This window comes from Leptinotarsa decemlineata, unplaced genomic scaffold (assembly GCF_025532065.1).
Source record: "Leptinotarsa decemlineata unplaced genomic scaffold, Ldec_3_MD MMD2_tig00003335_RagTag_RagTag, whole genome shotgun sequence".
Classification (NCBI taxonomy): domain Eukaryota; kingdom Metazoa; phylum Arthropoda; class Insecta; order Coleoptera; family Chrysomelidae; genus Leptinotarsa; species Leptinotarsa decemlineata.
Genome location: NW_027412587.1, coordinates 3441201 through 3464114, shown reverse-complemented (window position 1 = coordinate 3464114; position 22914 = coordinate 3441201). Strand labels below are relative to the sequence as shown.

Below are 22914 nucleotides of genomic sequence, written 5' to 3'. Positions count from 1 at the left end.
CAAATAAAAAAAAATTGTCACATGAAGCACCGTATAGAAGTCATGAGGCGTTTTCTGACGCTCATGTATTTAAAATGTATTGGTCTGTAATTCAAATACATTCATTCAGACTTTGAAACGATGACGTCACATCAACTATGATTTGAAATCTATTCATTGGTTGGTTTTGAAACGGAATTTGACGTAACGTTACGTCAGTTGTTAGTATCTGCTTTATTTTGATAGTCGTAGTTTATAAAGTGCTGAAAACTTTGTATCAAATTCGTCGGGGGTCGAATAACCAACAAGTTGTTGAAGAGGCTCCCGGACAACTGCGTCGAATTCCTTTTGAGTATAATCAACAGTTCGTTGGCCCTCAGACACTTCCCCAGAAGATGGAAACATGCGATCGTCGTCATGATCCCAAAACAGGGTCAGAATCCGCTGTTCCCACAGAACTATCGTCCGATCAGTCTACTCTCGTCGGCGGCTAAGCTGGCTGAAAGAGTTGTTTTCCAAAAGCTCAACGAAGAAGTTGAGGACCGAAATGTTCTGCCTGATGAACAATTTGGCTTCAGGAGAGAACACTCCACTGAGTTATAGACTCTAAGACTGGTCGAAAACACCATCCGCGAGCTTAACACAAACAAAAAAGTACATATTGTGCTATTATATATCTCGAAGGCCTTCGACCGTGTCTGACACGAAGGCCTTCTACACAAATTGAACACGCTCGACCTGCCTCGAGGCCTCATCCGGTGAATTGAGTCTTTCCTGAAAGAAAGGACATTTCAGGTTAGAGTAGAGGGCTCTCTGTCTGACAACAGAGAGATCCTCGCTGCTCTCTCCGACGCTGTATTCCCTTTACACCAACGACCTTCCAAGGCCCGAGCATGTGGAGATATCCCTGTACGCCGACGACACGGCTCTCCTCTCATCTTCCATGGGTCGGGAGCTCGGCGTTGTCTACATTCAACGTGCATTGGACGACCTCGAGCGCTGGTACCTTGATTGGAAGATCCGAGTGAACCCAGACAAGACTCAGATAACCCAGACAAGACAAGATAACCATGGGAAGATTAAAATCTCCGGCTAGAAAAGTGAGAATCTCTGGAAGGGAGATTGAATGGCAAGCGCGGGTAAAGTACCTCGGCCTTCTAATAGACCGTAGGCTCACTTGGAACCCGCACATCATGAACGTCAAGTCAAAGATCGAGGGTCGGATAGCCTGACTGTACCCTCTGATCAACAGAAAGTCCAAAATGAGCTTGAAAAATAAAATTACCATCTACAGTACGTTCAAGTCTGTCATCATGTATGCTTCAGGCGTCTGGGGACAAGCGGCGAAATACACCATTCACCATTCTGGAGGTATTGCAAAACAAATTAATAAGAATGATTGCGAATGTTCCTTGGTTCGTGCGGAATGAAGCCATCCGCAGAGATTTGCAGCTGCCTTCCATTCGGCAGTCCATTCAGTCGAGGAATCGGTGAGTTTTTGAAGGTGCGGAAACTCACGAAAATCCGTTAGTTAAGGAAGCTGTATATTATGCTGTAGACGACCCCTCCCGATGTAGAAGGCCCCGACACTCTGTCGAATGAGGCCCTCATACCCCCCGTTAATAACGGACGAATAGCTTTTTCATCCATCCCACCCCAGCCAGGTAGGGGTATCCCGTTAAGGGCGGTACTGATGTCTGAGAAATTCATTCCGCCAACATTTCCTCAGTCATGAACCCATTTGTCCTTCTTCGACAATATTCAGTTAAAAGGGTAAGGGAGCTGGACTCCATCCTGATTGAAATGAATACGCTAGATCAGTATCAAATACGTTGTTAGGATGCATAAAATGAAGCTAGAAAATTGTATTCGATTCTAATTGAGGTTGGAGAAGATTGAAAAGTTTGTTTTCATCATTGAATTCGACATCTGATACAACAGTGATTTGTTGTTGATAAAGCTACTGTGTTAGCGAAACATGTCGTGATATTTTTTTTAAATAAAATTTGTGGAGATCAAATCGTGAAGTGTACTTTATGAAAAGTTCATTTTCGTGTATTTTATTGCTCTAAGATGTTTATACTGTCCATTTTTATTTGCTCATTATCATTAGCTATCTTTCAGTATCATCATACCATTGCCCTCATTTTAGCCGCAAAATCTAAAACACGAAAAAATACTTGCAGAGCTCAAAAATAACCGTCCGTCAATCGGCAACGCTGCTGGATGCAAACATTTTGATATAAAACGAGTTCTTAACTCACCGATTTATTCGATCGATTTATCTATTGGTCCATTCGAAATGGTAGCGCTTGTATAATTATAAATCGAAATCAAGAATTCATTAATTCAATAGAATTCAATTCAATTCAATTGAATTCAAAAGAAACGCGCTGTTTCAAATGGACTAATAGATTAATCCATGGATAAATCGGTAGACTCATTGGAGAATTCAAGAACTCACTTCTGTTGAAAAGTCTTAGGGAATTTGTTTGAACCTCAAATTTTTTGGCTAGCAACACTGAAAATTATTAACCTGTGTAGAAGGTGATGCATTTCGAAATTTGAAATGAAAATTAATGACAAAAGTAACCTAATTTTTGCTGTCTCATAGCAATTATTGCTTTGAATTCATTATATTACTACTTCAAAAAGGCACCAAATATCAGGTCAGTAGTCCTGAAAGTTGGAATAAACACAGAGATATTTTATTTTATGATTTTAGTTTGAAATTGGAAAGATATACAATAATTTTTTCAGGTTTGAAAAGCAGATTATTAAAAAAGCACATACATTTTGAAGTGAAATGAATACTGTGGAAATAGAAGAGGATTCCAGATAATTTTACTATAAAATGAATACAGTTCATCGTTATTTAGTTCAGTATATGCTTAGGAATGGCATAACAACTGTACAGAATGCACTGGAATTCTGTAAATGTATCAGTGAAGGTAATAACTTCTTATAGACCAGGTGGCACGTAACAGAACATTGCATTAGTGGAAAATTTGTTTTTATATACTTATATAGATATCACAGGTCAATTCCACTATCTGTTTCGATAAGATTGTTGGGGGTTAAAATGGACACCAATATGTTTGGAACACTGTTCCGAACCAGAAAACTGTACATACCTCAGATCAGGCCTTCTTTGGAGTATTGTTCTCATTTATGGAGCTCCGCTCCTAAGCATACCCTGAAGCTGCTTAATTACATCCAGAAAAGGGCCATCCGCCTGATTGGAGACGTGAACATCACTTGCAACCTTGATAGTCTGGAACATCGAAGAAAGGTTGGAGATTTGTCTCTTTTTTATATATACTTCCCTGGGAGGTATTCAAGTGACTTGTCACATTTAATTCTAGCAAGAGCGGTACATATCAGAAATACGCGACAGACTGTGGCTGCTCATCGTTTTGAGGTTCAACTTAGTACACCCCGAACTTCACTGTTCAAGAACTCTTTCATTTGGAGAACTGCATTTATGTGGAATAAACTTCTTGAGAGCGTATTTCCAAATGGATTTAATCTCCAGCGATTCAAATCCAATGTGAATTACTATTTGGCACAGGCACCGCTCCTAGAGCGCTTTAAGGATTTTCCTATAGTGCTTATGTTTTGTTCTTAAAATAATGTATAATCCTCTACTTACAATTTGGGTATGATTACGAAGGTGACAAGAAAATGATTCCACCTTCTTCCTAGAATGTATTGATTGAAATATTTTTAAATTTTGGGGGAAACAATACCTATGGTCTAGATAATTTTGTAAGTGCTCTGCTGTTTTCAGCTTTGACCAATAAGATTGCTACCATTACACCCGATGAGTTGGTTTGTTTTCCGATTTCAGACACTTCAGGCTCATCTCTTCATATTCAACAGAAATTACTATTCATTTGTAATTATATTGACGTTCCTTCTTATTTGAATAGTTCACAAAACTTTGTTGCTGCTTATTTGAATATAAGAGAAAGACTACTTTGGAATTTAATATTTTATTTTTTTTCAACAAAGCTCACTCTTCCTTCTACATTAGTTTCTGATATTTAGTTCGCATTATTTCTCCCTTTCGATCTCTTCACTTGACAAAAAATTTTTATTTGGTACGTAACTAATCAATAATTTTTTTGGAATCACAAAGAATGAAATGTTTTTTTTATTCAAAATTCTGAATTACAGTACCAAAATTTGGAATCTCTAGACCTTCTGGAACTACTTTGATATCTTTTAACGGCTGGAATCTGTATTTATACATATAAATATTTCATGAACAAGCAATTAGATACTTATGAAGGATAAATTCAATATTTTTGACATATTTGTTTTAATATCCAATTACATACTAGGCATATTGATGGTTCATGAATTCCAAAAGATAGGTGGTATTTTCGAACAGATAATTTATTATTGAATGAACAAATAGTTATCTAATAGGAAATAACAAACAAACAAACAAAATTAGTTTCTCGACGTGCGTTTCGCTAACCAAGTTAGCGTCCTCAGGAGATCATTATGACAAAATTTTATTTATTTATTTATTTATTCAACGGGTAACCCCCAATTTTTATACAATATATTAACTTCAGAAAGTTAACTATTCTAGTATCTACATATCTAATAAATTAACCTACATAGAGAAAATTAAAATAAAATTGTGATAAAAAAAAGTCTTATAAATCTAAACCACGCAGAGTATATCTAAGAGTGCTCTGAGAGATATGAAAAAAATCAATATTGGTCCCATTAGCATTCGATAGAATTCTGGACAAAAGAGAATGTTTTCCATAATTACACCTATGAAAGTCGAGACTGAAAGTTTGGTTGTTACGTGTCCTTCTCGGGGGAATATGCAGATTGACTTGACAGAGATGAGTTGGGCAATTAATTTCGTTGTTCAACAATTTATGTAGGAATATTATGTCTGCATGTGCCCATCTTGTACTGAGTTTGAGCAATCCAATAGTAGAGCGAATTTCAAAGAGCGAATGACTACTAGCTGGCATGTTCATTTTGTAGGCAACATATCTAAGAAGTTTATTCTGAACTTTCTCACTATCATAACTGTGATTGAAGTATGTACTTCAATCAATGTACAAGTGCAATACTCAATCACTGATCTAACCAATGCAAAGTATAGTATTTTAATAGAAAAAATGTTGGTGAAATCTTTTGTTGATCTGCATATGAATCCTAACATTTTCATCGCTTTGTTAGGTATGTGTTCATACTGTAAATGAAAGTCCATCTTGTCATCCATCATAACACTCAGATCTCGTATAGATTGTACAAGTTCCAACTTCTTCCCTGCAATACTATAACCAGCTGTATAAAGATTTAATGACTTTGAAAAGGAAATACTTTTACATTTTGCAACTTTGACATCCATATAATTCATCTTACACCAATCAGAAAAAGATTTAAGGTCCATTTGAATTTTCGCACAATCCTGCAACGAATCAATTGCTCTAAAAATTTTTAGATCATCTGCAAGCATCAGTATTTCACAGTGAGTAATTTTTTCTTCGATATCATTCACAAAGATATTGAAGAGAAAAGGTCCCAAGTGACTCCCTTGAGGTACTCCTGAGGTAACAGATATCTCGTGAGAGATAAATCCTTTAATTTTCACAAACTATGATCTATCACAAAGATAACTTGAGAACCAGTCCAGCAAACTCCCAAAAATGCCGATTGCCTTTAATTTTCCACAAAGAACTTTATGGTTTATGATGTCAAATGCTTTTAAAAAATCTGTGTAAATTACGTCCACTTGTTGTTTATTTTCCAGAGCGTTCAAAATATACTGGGTGTACAACAATAGATTAGTGTTGGTGGATTTACCTTAACTAAATCCTTGCTGTTCGTCGATAATCACTTGTTTTAAAGGACTCTTTATATTATCACAAATGATAATAATAATGTTCAAGTAGTTTGGGTATTGTACTTAATATGATGATCGGTCTAAAATTATTTATGTCAGCTTTGTTACCAGACTTGAAAAATAGCGTTATATAACTTGATTTCCAAATGAGGGGGAATTTTCCCAAACTAAGTGAAGCTGAAAATAATAAGAATAATGGTTTAACTAGTGTAAATCTACAGGTTTTCAGTAGCATCGGTGAAATGCCATCTAGTCCCGGACCCTTATATGGATTTAATTCCGATAATTTTTGTAGAATAATGTCTAAGGAAACTGTACAACTATTGATATCAATTGTTTTCTCATAACCTAATATTGGTATTTTATTATCTTTAAGTGGTCTATAAACTGATTGAAACTGGTCTGCATTAACAATGTCATTTCCATTCTTATAAATATTATCCCCGCAGTACATAATATCAGGAAAGCCATAATTTTCCCGTTTGTTGTTAACAAAATTCCAAAAGCTTTTCATGTTTGATGTCAAGTTATTTTCAATTCTTTTAATATAATCATCATGACAAATTTTTAACGCCAGTTTGCATCGTGCTCTGAAATCTGAAAATATTTGCTAGTCATCCCAAGATTTACTAAGTTTATAGGTTTTATGAGCTTTTTTCTTTTCAATAATGAGTTTCTTCAAATCATTGTTGAACCAACGGGGAAATTTTGACTTAGTTTGCCTAACATACGGTACAAAGTTACTACTATTTTAGTGTTTTTATATGCTACTTATTAAACAGGGTAAACATTGGACCCCATCTAGTTTTTGTGAATGATTAAATATTTTGATTCTGAAATATAAACATATGTTATGCAGATCTTACAATCAAAATTAATTCAAATTTTTCAACAACAAAAATACATTTTTCATTAACTCAATGGAATAACACTTTGATATTACTGTCTCATATCAATTATCCAAATTGACCTAAGAGTGTAAATAGAGGTAATTTGTTTTAGGAGCTACTGAAAAAGTTGAAAACCTAACGGACCTGAGAACATTAATTATTGAAATAAATAGAGAAATATCCAAACAGTTCTTCAAAATAGTAATCAGTACCTGTGAAGTTACGTGCCATGATATGATTATTTGGTTGAATACTAAAAATGATCAGCTATCGAGGCTACAAAATATCTATTCAGCTTTAGAACTGGAATACTTTCACACCATACTACATGAAATTCTGAATTCAGAGGACTACAAGTTAACTTTCATTGTTTGTATTAATATCACGTCTACACTTACAGGATTTTTCTCAAGGGATAATGGTCAGAATGTTTTATATAAATGGATAAAGGCAGGATATTTTGTGAGAAAAGATGCTCATGTCCATTTGGGTCCAAGACTTATTTTAGAGTTTACTTCTTATTTGAAAACTCATTGTCCAAACTCTATGTGTAATCTCTGTTCGGAATTGGTGTTTTCGGTAAGTTGAATCTCACGGTACCAAAAGACATTATGGATAAATAAAAATTCTAATAGAGCAGAAAACCGGAATTGAGTCAGTCCTGGAAAATTCAATTATTAATTGGTAGGTTAAGAATATTTGATTAAAATGAATCAACCATTTTATATGATTTATAAAAAAATTCGAGGCGTTTTGTTTTATGTTAATTCAACAAGAAATAATGTCAAATACATTCATACCATTTTCATAATTGAAAAAAAAAAATTAAGGCGTTTTATCTGACATTATCAACTTTTTCAGGGAAATCAGTGTCAGTCATGTCATAAGATGTTACATTCCTATTGTTTATCCAAGTATTTAGTAAATCAAGAAACATGTCCCTGTTGCCATAAGCGTTGGAGTGGTACCGACTTGGATTTAGCTTATCAATCACAAAACGGGCACAGATCAGACGATGAAGAAGAGATGGCAGAATTATCATCAGTAAACAAATCAAATAATAGTGAGTATATACATTTGTTATATAACACTCTAGGCGGTCGATTTTTGGAGTGGCTAGCTTTCTCAGAGGTTTATTCATTTATCTCTGATGTCATCGGAGATAACTCAGAATATATAAACCTCTGAAGAAGCTAGCCACTCACGCCAGTAAAATGTCAGGGATAAATTCCAAAAACTGACTGCCTTCAAACCCGAAAATAGTGTCATTGAAAATCTTGGCCGTAAAAGCCTTAACCATACTATTTTTTTTTGTAATAAAAATTCGTTCAGGGCTAGAAAACAGATGGTTTCTTACTAACTGGTTGTTGTTTTGAGAACCCTCCATCCCATCTGAGAACTAGTGTAAATATTATCAACATAATGTGGTTATCAGAAAAAACATTCATTTATTCATTCTATATGGAGCAGGTCTTAATGTATATGCAATGTTTAACTAATCAGTGTCTTACATTATCTCAACCAAAAAGTTGAATTATGTGTAATCCTCTCAGAACACGTCATTGTACACCACATATTTCTGTAATGTGGAATCAATGTAGATTTTATCTGAACTAGTAAGTAAATCCTCAAAATCTTCGATACTGGAGTGATTCAAATCTAATAGTGGCTCCCCAAATTTACACCAAATATTCCCAAAAACTAAATGTTTTGGTAGTATGATTTTTTGTCAGCAAGAGCTGTTGCACTTGATATTTCTAAGGCTTTTGACCGTGTGTTACATGAGGGTTTGCTGGCCAAATTTCGATGTATGGCTTGTTGGATCATTTTTGTGTACGGCTCTCCAGCTTATTGAAAAAATGTTCCCTGCAAGTGGCCGTCGATGGATATCTCTCGAATACTTATATCATCAACGATGGTATTTCCCAGGGATCCATATTGTCTCCAACCCTCTTTTTATTGTATATCAACAACTTAGTGGAAAAAACCAAGAATCCATTATATTGCTTTGCTGACGACAACGCACCTGTCTCGTCATTCTATTTGGATTCCAGAATACGGAAGCAGGAGGTTGCATATCCTAATGGGGATGTAGAGGTGATTTTTAATTGGGGTGAAAGTATCTAGGTTCAATTCAATGCCACAAAAACCCAGCCTTCCTCTGGTAATGCGGGGCTCTGCCAGAGGTGACCAACTCTTCCCTTGCTACTTGTGGGAACACACACATATGAAATAAACAAAACAGACACAACAAAAACCAATCCCGAAGCTCGACAGAAGTGCTCACCTCAATCTATGGCGGTGGCTGGGGATTTCGCTTTCTGCTTCGAAAAGTTTGTTGGGGGTTAAAATGGACACCAATATGTCTCGGCACAATCATGTCACTGGAATAGCAAAGGCTGCTTCTCAAAAGTTTGGAACACTGTTCCAAACCAGAAAACTGTACACACCTCAGCAACTTTTGATGCTTTATAAAGCTCATATCAGACCTTCTATGGAGTATTATTCTCATGTATGCAGCTTCACCCTAAGCATACCCTGAAGCTGCTGGATTCTATCTAGAAAAGAGCCATCCACCTGATCGGAGACCCGAACATCACCTGCAACCTTAATAGTCTGTAACATCGAAGAAAGGTTGGAGATTTATCTCTCTTCTATAGATACTTTCACCGGAAGTACACCTTGAACTTCGCTGTTCAAGAACTCTTTCATTTGTGTTCAAGTGACTAGATACATTTGATTCCATCAATTCCACCAATTACGCGACGGACTGTGGCTGCTCATCGTTTTGAGGTTCAACTCAGTGCACATCGAATTTCACTGTTTAAAAATTGTTTCATTTGGAGAACTGCGTTCATATGGAATAAACTTCCTGAGAATGTTTTTCCAAATGGGTATAATCTCCAGTGATTCAAATCCAATGTGAATCGCACAGGCACTGCTCTTATAGAGCCTTAAAGATTTTCCCGTAGTGCTTGTGTTTTGTTTTTAAAAAAAATCTGAATGGTGAAGGGTATTACAATTTGCTGAATAATGAAGAGATATTTTTTTGAAAAGATGGGACTCCTCTTCATTGCGTAGTACCAGTACGACAGTTTCTTGATGATAACTTTCCAGGTCGATGGAAGATTGTACAGAAAGTAGTTAAAGGATCGATTCTTATGGTAAGGTATGGAGAGGAATTAATTTTTTGAGGTTTATGAAAATCTATAGTGAGAAATAATCGTTCATAGTTTTTCGTAATTTTTGGGTTAGAGGCACTGCTCAAACAAATATTGTCAATTTTTATTATTTCAATGATTACTCGATCATTCAATAAAAATAAACAACTTCTCTTAGTGTAAATGTGGCATCGATAAATTCTTATAATAAAAATGAAAAGTGTCTTTGTTTTCCTGGAGATAATAATTTTGGAGATGATATATATACGATAACTCTGATAAGGATTTTGAAGACCATAAGATTTACTATCCATTACTATTTACGGCTAGACGTGTTTTCAATCGCTCTTCAATAAATTCAAGCTTCTCTTATTAATATTTATCAAAAATTAGTGAATATTGGATCTCCATTAGTTCGTAGTGTGAAGAATCCATCAGTGCAGTTCAAGTAAAAATTATTCATTCCTCTTAAGTGCAGTTGAAATTATAAAGTTCATCGAAATGTCAAGCAAATGTGTAAAATGCACAAAAACATTAGGCGAGAAATCACCAGGCATTCAATGTGGTTTTTGTACTCGAGTATTTCATACCAGATGTTTGGGTTTTTCTAGAGAGCAAAGTGCTTTATTTAGCGATACTCCAGGAATTATTTATAAATGCGAAGAATGCATAGGCGGAGGTACGGAAAAAACTGAAGGTACTAATTGTGGAAGTTGTCTAAAACTCTCCCAAGCTATTAAGGAGTTATCTGAACTTGTGAAAAACCTGCAACAGGAGGTGATGCAATTGAAAATGAATAAAAACCAGGATATTACAGAAGTTATAATAAACGAAGTATCTGAACGACAGCGCAGAGAAAAAAATCTAATTATATACAAACTTGATGGGGATGATCAAGACACCGATCTGAACAAAACTATTAAAATCATCAAGACCATAGCACCAACTGTAGGCACCAGTGATATTACTACGTATCGAATTGGCCGAAGGAATGGGGCCAACCCTCCACCTTTGAAAGTAACGCTCAATAGTAAAGAAGATGTAATTACCATTCTGAAAAATAAGCATGAACTGAAAGATCTCAAAATAAACATTCAAATCAGCACAGACAAAACAAAACTTCAAAGAGATTACCTGAAAAAGATATTGCAGGAATTGAACGAACGCAAGCAAAAGGGAAATGAAGATATATATATTAGATACATAAATGGTACTCCCACCATCGCCTCCTCAAAAAACTATTAGACTTCAAAATTGGTCAAATAAACATTCGTTCCTTAAATAATTGTTTTGATATATTCAAAGACATTATACTTGAATATGAGTTTGCAATTGTTGGTGTGACAGAATCATGGCTCAACCCAGAATTCCCAGATAAGTTTGTTTCAATTCCTCAATTCAACTTGGTATGGCTAGATCGCAACAGTAGAGGCGGAGGTGTTTGTATTTATCTAAAGTCCTCTCTCAAATATAAAGTGTATCACTCAGGCATCACTGCTAATGGCTTGGAACAGTTGTGGATCATCATTCACTTAAATGAATATAAAATTGCTTTCGGAACTGTATATCGTCCACCAGGAACAAGTGTTGATTTATGTCTCAATGATTTATGTGAAATTTTAGAACAAATCTACTTAGAAACGACAGTTATAATTTTAGTGGGTGATATTAATATTAATCTCCTGAATCCAAATTCTAACGATACTCAATCGTTCATTAATTTGCTTTCTGTTTTTGATTTGTGTCAAATTGTAGAGAATCCCACTCGTATTACTAATACATCTGAAAGCCTCATAGATGTCATCTGTATAAATAAGGAATTACTGGTAAGAAGTTTTAATACTATTGATATGAATGGTATTACAGACCACTTAATGGTCAGCTGTGTAACCAGCTTTTAACATGAACAATTACCTACTGATTCAATATACTTCAGAAGTTACAAAAACTTAGATTTCACTAATTTTCATAACGACGCTGCGAACATGCCATGGGACAATATTGTTGATTTACAAAACATGAACTCTAAAGAAAACTTTTTAAATGATTGTATAATACATTTATTTGATAAACATGCTCCTATCCGCAGGTTGAATTGTAAAAAGAAATTTCTGCCTTACGTCACATACTTTCCTCAATCTCATGATGCAAACCAGGGATAAAGCTCATAAAACATATTTAACTTTGAGAACACCGGCTTCAAGGAAGTATTATGTAACCCTACGGAATTACGTTAATGACGCTCTGAAACGTGAAAAAACAGCATATATGCAATATATTTTAAACAAAAATAAAAAAAACTCTAAAGCAATTTGGAAAAATTTGTCATATTGGGGTGTGAATACAAAGAGTTCTTCACAAATCAACAGACTACCGCAAGAACTGCGTAATCCAGAAGAAATCAATAACTTTTTTCTTAATGTCACTGGAAATTCTACAATTAACAGTGATACTTTATTATTCTATAGTAATAACAGATTCAATGTCAATGCAAGTTTCTCGTTTATGGAAATATCCAATAAGGATATCTTTGAAGCTATCAATAAAATAAAATCAAATGCTTTCGGTATCGATAATATCAATATTAAAATGATTTCATTCATTATTCCATATTGCATAGATGAAGTAAAACATATTTTTAATGAGTCTCTGAGGCAAGGCATTTTTCCTGATCTTTGGAAAATTGCTAATATTTTACCCACTTCCAAAATACCTACACCCACCTGTTTCAACGAGTTACGTCCAATAAGTATTTTACCAGCATTCTCAAAAATTTTTGAAAAAATAATAACACAACAAATCAAAGTATATTTGGATACAGCTAACATACTTCCAGAAGTGCAATCTGGATTCCGACAGAAACACGGTACCAACACTGCTCTGTTGAAGGTTATCAATGATATCACTACTTCTCGGGACAAATCGATGGTTTCATTTTTAGTTATGCTTGATCAAAGCAAAGCATTCGATCTGGTAAACTTCAAACTATTGCTGAGTAAACTAAAATACATTGGGTTTGAATGCAGTTCTTTAGATTGGGTGAGAAGCTATCTCACAGGAAGGGCTCAACGGGTTATACTGGATAATGGTCAATTATGCTCATCTCTTCAGGAAACTTCTTCTGGTGTACCACAAGGTAGCATTCTAGGTCCATTATTGTTCTCTCTTTTCATTTTTGACTTTCCTGCCACGTTATCCCAGTGCGACGTACATTTATATGCTGATGATTTTCAATTATATCTGTCAAGTCAATCTAATAATATTTACCATGCTATCACCAGGATGAACTTGGATTTAGAAAATACATTTCTATTTTCCAAAAATCATGGCCTTCGAATTAATCCAAATAAAACAGTAGCCCTATGTTTGGGATCTGATCTACAAAGAAATGAAGTTGAAACAAATTTTCATCTTTTTCTTGACAATGAACCGATTGACTGGGTGAGTTCAGCAAAAAATTTAGGGGTATATATTGATAACAATCTCTCGTTCAACGAGCACGTTAAACACATTTACAAAACTTGTTTTTTTAAACTGAAATCCTTATACAAGTTTAAGTTCCAGCTTTCTCAAGAAACAAAGCTGAAATTAGTTCAATCATTGATTTATCCCCATATTGAATATTGCAGCTCAGTGTATTACAACTTCTTACCAGACTATAATAAACACAAACTTCAACGTATACAAAATGCTTGTATGAGATTTGTGTGCTGCATAAACTACCGTAATCATGTAACTCCATATTTATTGAAATTAGATCAGCTGAATATTGAGTTTAGAATTCGTTATCTCATATCTGTATTCTTATATAAACTATTGGAAAGCAAAACTCCTAATTACTTGTTCAGATTACTTAGTAAGCGATCTGATAATCATTCTATCAATTTAAGAAAAGATACATTTACCATTCCATATCATGTTACCACCAAATTTGAGGGATGTTTTTCTTACTTTGCACCAAAGTATCTAAATAATTTATTACCGTATATGCATTTGTCTATATATCAATTCAAAAGTACTTTGAAAATTAATTTCTTAGATGTTCAAAAACGATTGTAATCTTTTATGTTATCTTTATAATCTCATAATAGTTTGTTTTATATTATTTTTGTGTCTATTGTAATTGTTATTGTTATAGGTAGTCTTTCTTACTGTATGCTTATTTTTTTTTTCCTAATTATGGGACGGGTGGAAGATAGCCTCCGGCTAACCCTTTTCCCTTTGTGTATAAAACCTGTTTTTGCACAATAAACATTATTATTATTATTATTATTATTATTATTATTATGGTGGTTAATACCAAAATATTGATTGATTAGTTTGTGAATGATGTTCAATCACAAATACTGAGTAAAAAGTGGTTCTGTGACTTAATATTCATGTAAATAGTTTATGTTTTTTGTTTTTGAGCTTATTTTCCAGGATTGTTTCCTAGATGAGTGCATATTGTCCACATGGATAAAATAAATTATTTTCTTTTATGAAATATTGACACAGATTACCACTTCTGCCATTAAAATGTCTTGTGAACCTTGTTACCAGTTTGATAAACAAATTTTATTGCGGTATAACACTAGATCAACAAGGTCATAGCATAAAGCTGACCAGACCAATTATTGCCCTTTGAAATGGTGTACAACTTTTTTTTAATAGCGTTCAACTTGTTTAAGTTTCTGTTAATGAATCGAAGAGGTTTTGTATTAAAGTGTATAATATATTAAAATTCTTGCAAAGCGCTTTCGACTTTTGTCATCATCAGTGCTCACCTGAAAGTAAGTGATCTAGTTGAAAAGGGAATTTAGTGAAATTGAAGTTGTGAAATTTTAAGGTTAAAAAATTTTGGAAAATTGTTTGAGATTACTTACTTGTCAGGCAACAGGAAGTATCATGATAAGTGAATTGTACATTGTAATATCATGATATTGTAATATCATGATACTTCCTGTTGCCTGACAAGTAAGTAATCTCAAACAATTTTCCAAAAAAATTTTTTAACCTTAAAATTTCACAACTTCAATTTCACTAAATTCCCTTTTCAACTAGATCACTTACTTTCAGGTGAGCACTGATGATGACAAAAGTCGAAAGCGCTTTGCAAGAATTTTAATATATTATACACTTTAATACAAAACCTCTTCGATTCATTAATTGAAATAAGTGTATTCAGCTTTTCCAAATCCTTTTAAGTTTCTGTATTTTTCAACTCCTTCGGTATTTATTCCTAGCAAGAAGGGCAGCTTCTGAAATAACTAAATATATACATTTCTACTGTGGAAGCTGCTGTGTTAGCGAAACACGTCTAAAAATTGAAATGTTTGTGAAAATTGTGTAATTATATTATCATGGATATATACACAACGTTTGTATTCTTTACAAAGGTGTAAAATGGTAATAATGAACTTGTAAAATTATATAAACCCATATTAGTAATTTTCAAAAAATATCGTGAAAAACCTAGTCTTTATACTTTGGTTTCAGAAATATCTCAGTCTGAAGATTCTAATAACTTTACTCATATGAATACTGATAGTGATGAAAATTCTAACGAACCAGGACCGAGCACAAGAAGAAAAAGGAGAAGGTGATAATTGTTTATTTTATTTATTCTCTAGTATGTGCTGACTCTTAAATTACCAAAAAAATTATTTCAATTATGTTTGAAATTGAAATATTTCATTATTAAATACTGATAATATTGAAAAAGTGTAAAGTGTATCTTTTCTATTTGAACTTCCCTGCAAGAGTGAACCACTATTTTGATTATCAATAAAAATGTAAAATACTGTTTGTTTATTTATTGTAAATGAAAAATATTTTCACGACCATATATCAAACAAAGATATTATTGGGTAATGAATAATAAAATCATTTCAACAAATACTGTTGTCACTAGAGACTTTTTGTCACTGGAGATTTTGAAATCAAAAGAAAAAAATTATAATTGAAAAATTGCTTCTCGAGTAAAAGCACCAGTGGTTTGTATTTTTGTAAAACAGAAACATAAATAATTAACAGTCTATTTGCAAATAAAATGTTTAGGCTCAGAAATCATCTTGAGCATGGTCCACTGTTGAATATCTTAAATGTTCTGATATATTTTATTGGGTGACACAAGTGTTTGGAAAATTAAATGCATAGATTTTATCAACATATATAACAAAAAGGTTGAGGATAGGTTGAAAAAGTAAGCAGATAACGAAGATGTTTTGTCAACACATACATTATGTGTTTTTGAGTCCAGTTGATTCCCAAGATACTGAATATATAATTATTGAAATGGACAGTAATAAAGACCTTAAAGTAGTCAAATTTGAAGGATGTGTTCTTGAATCTCTTGAAGAGATGATATATAAATATTTACTTGCCTGAAGCACACAATATAGGTTTTGTCAATGAAAACATATAGTAGTAATACAACTATACAATACATACATACAATACATATTGTACTCTACTCAAATTGAGTGCATTAATGATAATAAATTTTAAAAGCATATGAACACACATAATATGTAAATACTCATTGATAATATAGAAATCAATCATTGATAGTATAGCAATTTTATATTTACCTTATTGAGGACTATGTTGCATATTTATCAGGAGAAGATTAATTTATTCCAATTTCTTCAACCTTGAAAGAGACTTAATTAAGCTGTCTCTCAAGTATCATATGTGTGCAACTATAAGCGTGTACGATTTGGCCAAAGCATTCAACTGTGTCCCTTACATCCTTCTATTATAGTTAGAGTTTTATGGTATCGATTATTGTTACCCTACCTAGACAACAACTAGTGAAATAGGTATAGATATTTCTCCGCTTCGAATTTTCAAATATGGAGTATCACAAGGCTAGGTTCGTGGACCTTTATTTTCATCAAATATATTATTAACATATGTCAGCATATTGAACGAAAGTAATTTTTTGTGAAAAAAAAATCACAAAAAAAATGCAGGATTTATTAGATTAAATAGAACTATTTTCTTTGTGAAAAATCCTTTAAATTTTTGCAGTAACTTATCAAGGTCTACCAAAAAGCTTGCCCTATCTTAACCTGTATGAAATTATCCATCAAAATTTTTACATTCTTCAAATTATGGAACTAAAAAAAAACAAAAAAAAGGGGGCGATAAAAATCGTCAAGTCTCATTTCACTCTTTCATCTGATGTTTTTTAACTCGTCTTTAGAATCTGAATTATTTATTTCCGAGGTTTAATCATTGAATGCCTGAGTAACATATAAAACGATTCAAGTTTTTTCTCACAGAACCACAGGGCATTATATTTAGTTTTATAAAAATTTTTGCATACGTGGCTTGTTTAGTTTAGTGTGCAGCCCCCTGTTAAAGAATAGACCCCTTTAAAGCAAGGTATGAGATGTATTGTCCCTCCCAAGTACCCTGTGTGTAACACTTATAATAATAATAATAATCGATTTTATTGACAGAAAAAATTACAACATATACATATAGATACCTATACATATGATAAAGTGAAAGAAAAGTAGATATATATATATATATATATATATATATATATATATATATATATACATATATATATATATATATATATATATATATATATATATATATATATATATATATATATATATATACATATATATATATATATATATATATATATATATATATATATATATATATATATAAAAATAAATGGATAAGTACTCTTTGATCATTCCCATATTGATTTCAATTTAAGAGCCACCGGTATACAGCTGTTTCAGCCTATTGGGCATCGTCAGTACCGGGCAGGCGGTCCTCGATTGAAGACAAAATGAGAAAAAACCAAGAAAGTACTTGATAAAAATAGCTGCGTAAACGCAAGCGAAACATAAGTGGAACCACCTATTGGTGTGACACCCAAGTCAACTTGCCAAGTTTTTATGTCAGTGTTGGTGGTTTGACCAATCAACCGACAACTGCGGTAGCAGAAATTTGGGAAGCTAACCTGAAATGCCATCGGAAAACGAATCCACATGTTTCTAGAAATGATATGAAATCTAGAAAGGTTAATGCAGTCAAGCTGCTGGAAAATAATTCCATGAAAATCAAAAAATAAATGGATAAGTACTCTTTGATCATTCCCATATTGATTTCAATTTAAGAGCCACCGGTATACAGCTGTTTCAGCCTATTGGGCATCGTCAGTACCGGGCAGGCGGTCCTCGATTGAAGACAAAATGAGAAAAAACCAAGAAAGTACTTGATAAAAATAGCTGCGTAAACGCAAGCGAAACATAAGTGGAACCACCTATTGGTGTGACACCCAAGTCAACTTGCCAAGTTTTTATGTCAGTGTTGGTGGTTTGACCAATCAACCGACAACTGCGGTAGCAGAAATTTGGGAAGCTAACCTGAAATGCCATCGGAAAACGAATCCACATGTTTCTAGAAATGATATGAAATCTAGAAAGGTTAATGCAGTCAAGCTGCTGGAAAATAATTCCATGAAAATCAAAAAATAAATGGATAAGTACTCTTTGATCATTCCCATATTGATTTCAATTTAAGAGCCACCGGTATACAGCTGTTTCAGCCTATTGGGCATCGTCAGTACCGGGCAGGCGGTCCTCGATTGAAGACAAAATGAGAAAAAACCAAGAAAGTACTTGATAAAAATAGCTGCGTAAACGCAAGCGAAACATAAGTGGAACCACCTATTGGTGTGACACCCAAGTCAACTTGCCAAGTTTTTATGTCAGTGTTGGTGGTTTGACCAATCAACCGACAACTGCGGTAGCAGAAATTTGGGAAGCTAACCTGAAATGCCATCGGAAAACGAATCCACATGTTTCTAGAAATGATATGAAATCTAGAAAGGTTAATGCAGTCAAGCTGCTGGAAAATAATTCCATGAAAATCAAAAAATAAATGGATAAGTACTCTTTGATCATTCCCATATTGATTTCAATTTAAGAGCCACCGGTATACAGCACCCAAGTCAACTTGCCAAGTTGACTTGGGTGTCACACCAATAGGTGGTTCCACTTATGTTTCGCTTGCGTTTACGCAGCTATTTTTATCAAGTACTTTCTTGGTTTTTTCTCATTTTGTCTTCAATCGAGGACCGCCTGCCCGGTACTGACGATGCCCAATAGGCTGAAACAGCTGTATACCGGTGGCTCTTAAATTGAAATCAATATGGGAATGATCAAAGAGTACTTATCCATTTATTTTTTGATTTTCATGGAATTATTTTCCAGCAGCTTGACTGCATTAACCTTTCTAGATTTCATATCATTTCTAGAAACATGTGGATTCGTTTTCCGATGGCATTTCAGGTTAGCTTCCCAAATTTCTGCTACCGCAGTTGTCGGTTGATTGGTCAAACCACCAACACTGACATAAAAACTTGGCAAGTTGACTTGGGTGTCACACCAATAGGTGGTTCCACTTATGTTTCGCTTGCGTTTACGCAGCTATTTTTATCAAGTACTTTCTTGGTTTTTTCTCATTTTGTCTTCAATCGAGGACCGCCTGCCCGGTACTGACGATGCCCAATAGGCTGAAACAGCTGTATACCGGTGGCTCTTAAATTGAAATCAATATGGGAATGATCAAAGAGTACTTATCCATTTATTTTTTGATTTTCATGGAATTATTTTCCAGCAGCTTGACTGCATTAACCTTTCTAGATTTCATATCATTTCTAGAAACATGTGGATTCGTTTTCCGATGGCATTTCAGGTTAGCTTCCCAAATTTCTGCTACCGCAGTTGTCGGTTGATTGGTCAAACCACCAACACTGACATAAAAACTTGGCAAGTTGACTTGGGTGTCACACCAATAGGTGGTTCCACTTATGTTTCGCTTGCGTTTACGCAGCTATTTTTATCAAGTACTTTCTTGGTTTTTTCTCATTTTGTCTTCAATCGAGGACCGCCTGCCCGGTACTGACGATGCCCAATAGGCTGAAACAGCTGTATACCGGTGGCTCTTAAATTGAAATCAATATGGGAATGATCAAAGAGTACTTATCCATTTATTTTTTGATTTTCATGGAATTATTTTCCAGCAGCTTGACTGCATTAACCTTTCTAGATTTCATATCATTTCTAGAAACATGTGGATTCGTTTTCCGATGGCATTTCAGGTTAGCTTCCCAAATTTCTGCTACCGCAGTTGTCGGTTGATTGGTCAAACCACCAACACTGACATAAAAACTTGGCAAGTTGACTTGGGTGTCACACCAATAGGTGGTTCCACTTATGTTTCGCTTGCGTTTACGCAGCTATTTTTATCAAGTACTTTCTTGGTTTTTTCTCATTTTGTCTTCAATCGAGGACCGCCTGCCCGGTACTGACGATGCCCAATAGGCTGAAACAGCTGTATACCGGTGGCTCTTAAATTGAAATCAATATGGGAATGATAAAAGAGTACTTATCCATTTATTTTTTGATTTTCATGGAATTATTTTCCAGCAGCTTGACTGCATTAACCTTTCTAGATTTCATATCATTTCTAGAAACATGTGGATTCGTTTTCCGATGGCATTTCAGGTTAGCTTCCCAAATTTCTGCTACCGCAGTTGTCGGTTGATTGGTCAAACCACCAACACTGACATAAAAACTTGGCAAGTTGACTTGGGTGTCACACCAATAGGTGGTTCCACTTATGTTTCGCTTGCGTTTACGCAGCTATTTTTATCAAGTACTTTCTTGGTTTTTTCTCATTTTGTCTTCAATCGAGGACCGCCTGCCCGGTACTGACGATGCCCAATAGGCTGAAACAGCTGTATACCGGTGGCTCTTAAATTGAAATCAATATGGGAATGATCAAAGAGTACTTATCCATTTATTTTTTGATTTTCATGGAATTATTTTCCAGCAGCTTGACTGCATTAACCTTTCTAGATTTCATATATATATATATATATATATATATATATATATATATATATATATATATATATATATATATATATATACATACATATATATATATATATATATATATATATATATATATATATATATATATACATATATAACATTTACATTTCTGGCAAAAGGCTGCTTCTCAACAGGAGTTGAGAAGCAGCGCTCTTCCACTCAACCTCTCCCACTCACTTAATGAAAGAGGGTATGGCATTTCATCGTTCCTATTTAAAACTCAATTTTCAGCAAAGAAAATTGCTGTAACTGGAGTTTAGAAAACTTTGCTCTCTGTTTAGTTTGTTACCAGTGGTCCCTTATTTCATCTTTGACCACCAAACCAAAGATGTATTTTTTGTTGTTTGGCCAGATGGTTGGGTCATATTTATCACAAAAGCATGTTTTCTTAGTAAAGTGGTCAGTTTAACACCATTCAGAGAACTAATAGGTTTGATATATACCGTTATTAAAAACACGAGGAAAAAACATATTTATCCTACAAATCATCTAGCAATATCTATGTGTAACTTTTGATGGTGGTGTATATTCAATTAATTTATAAAGATGAGGTTTGGATCTAATCTTATGTCAGTAGTTCCGAATCATCAGCACTTGCAAAAGAATCAAATTATGTAATCAGATTGCTAAAATAACTATGATACACGGATGGTACACATGAAAGCAAGTCGGACATATCCTGTTTTTATCAAATGGCTAACCCAAGAATTCACTGACCCAACTTCTATTAAAGCCCTTTATCGTTACTTGGAGTATTGTTCTTATGTCTGGTCCCCCTCATTGTGTAACTTATATTAAGAACATCGAAAATGGCCAACACAACTTCCTCAGATACATAGCATATAAATCGCGTGTTCGTTGCAAATATGAGTTGCTACTGCAATCTATGAGCATGTCCTCCCTGGAAACTAAGAAGAAACAGAGAGACTTGGCACTACTTTTCAATATTATTAACGGCAAATTCAGTTGTGCTGAACTCCCAAAAAAAATTATCGACATGTTTAAAACTGCTCAACTCGACAGCAACAAACATTTTATGTACCATTTTATCGTTTGAACCACACATTCAATAGCTGCATTCCAAGAATCTTAAGATTAGCCAATAGTAACGTTGATCTTGAGATGTTTAACATCTTGCATCATTTTAAAACTCAATTACAGAACACTGTGCTTTAATGTTTTAGTGTATAGTTTAAGTATGTGGTATATGTTTTATTGACGCTCATTGTTTTTTGTCGTTATATACTCTAAAATTAACCCCTTTTAAACTTCAAATTTACCCCTTTTAAGCTTTTCTTAGTTGAAATTTGTAATTCATTACCTTATCTGATTTTATTTCAATTATAATTTTACATTGTAATTTATACTTTAAATGGGCTTGCCCGTAAATAAATAATCATTACCAGTCGGGGGTGAAGGTGGTCTTGACTAATTCTAAGGAACACTACATTGTGAGATATTTCCTAAATATGTAAAAAGCTCACAATTGGTGAGTATTTCACAATAAAGTGTTTCTTGGATACGTTATGGATTTTCATCAGTATTCGCCGATTCCATCACATATCTTGTATTATGGTTTTAAACAACCTTGGCCTCCCTTTTTGTGTGCTTGGCATAATGTTGAAGATGGAAAAGTTGAAAGTACTCATTCATTTTTTATTTGTAAAATTACAAAGAATTACTCAAGGTATTCAATGTATTCATAACCATGACAGTAGGCCCTTCATCTGGGCTTCTATACCCATTTCCATCTTCCATAACATCACATGACTACGCTAGACTCAGGTGTTGAAGACGCCAAATTTCGGCTCACTCAACTTCAAAAAAGCAAATTTCCGATCATTATTGTTATTACTATCCCTATTCAAATCATTTAAATAGATCTCTCAGAGTAAGTAATGAAATACAAAACATATGAATGCAGTTTTGTCATGCAATATACGTTTCTTACTTCTTGTAAACCTCATTACAGGAAATCAAATCGAAACAGAAAATTCATTATTTCTATCGAAGTAAAAAACATATTTCAAATTATTGTACTTTTGAATGATTCACATGGTGAAGAAAGATAATACTGCTTCTAT

General features: G+C 33.9%; 1 protein-coding gene and 1 long non-coding RNA gene across 5 annotated transcripts; one reads left to right on the top strand and one right to left on the bottom strand.

The window, feature by feature from the left end:
• Positions 1–2479: 2479 nt before the first annotated feature.
• On the top strand, positions 2480–15696 carry Nse1 (SMC5-SMC6 complex component Non-SMC element 1). Of its 4 annotated transcripts, none has more exons than XM_074177954.1 (5): positions 2480–2648; positions 2705–2930; positions 7151–7329; positions 7612–7813; positions 15390–15696. In XM_074177954.1, the coding sequence occupies exons 2-5, from the start codon at positions 2834–2836 to the stop codon at positions 15494–15496; spliced, it is 585 nt and encodes a 194-aa protein (XP_074034055.1). In that variant the 5' UTR covers positions 2480–2648; positions 2705–2833; the 3' UTR covers positions 15497–15696. The 4 variants fall into 4 exon arrangements, with proteins under 4 accessions (XP_074034055.1, XP_074034053.1, XP_074034052.1 ...); XM_074177952.1 differs by having other exon boundaries at positions 2483–2648; positions 2740–2930; positions 6863–7329; XM_074177951.1 differs by having other exon boundaries at positions 2483–2648; positions 6863–7329.
• LOC141483371 (uncharacterized) lies at positions 12673–14193 on the bottom strand. Its single transcript, XR_012466049.1, has 2 exons — positions 12968–14193; positions 12673–12911 (listed from the first exon to the last, which is right to left on the bottom strand). It is a non-coding gene; the product is annotated as an uncharacterized lncRNA (long non-coding RNA).
• Positions 15697–22914: the final 7218 nt, after the last annotated feature.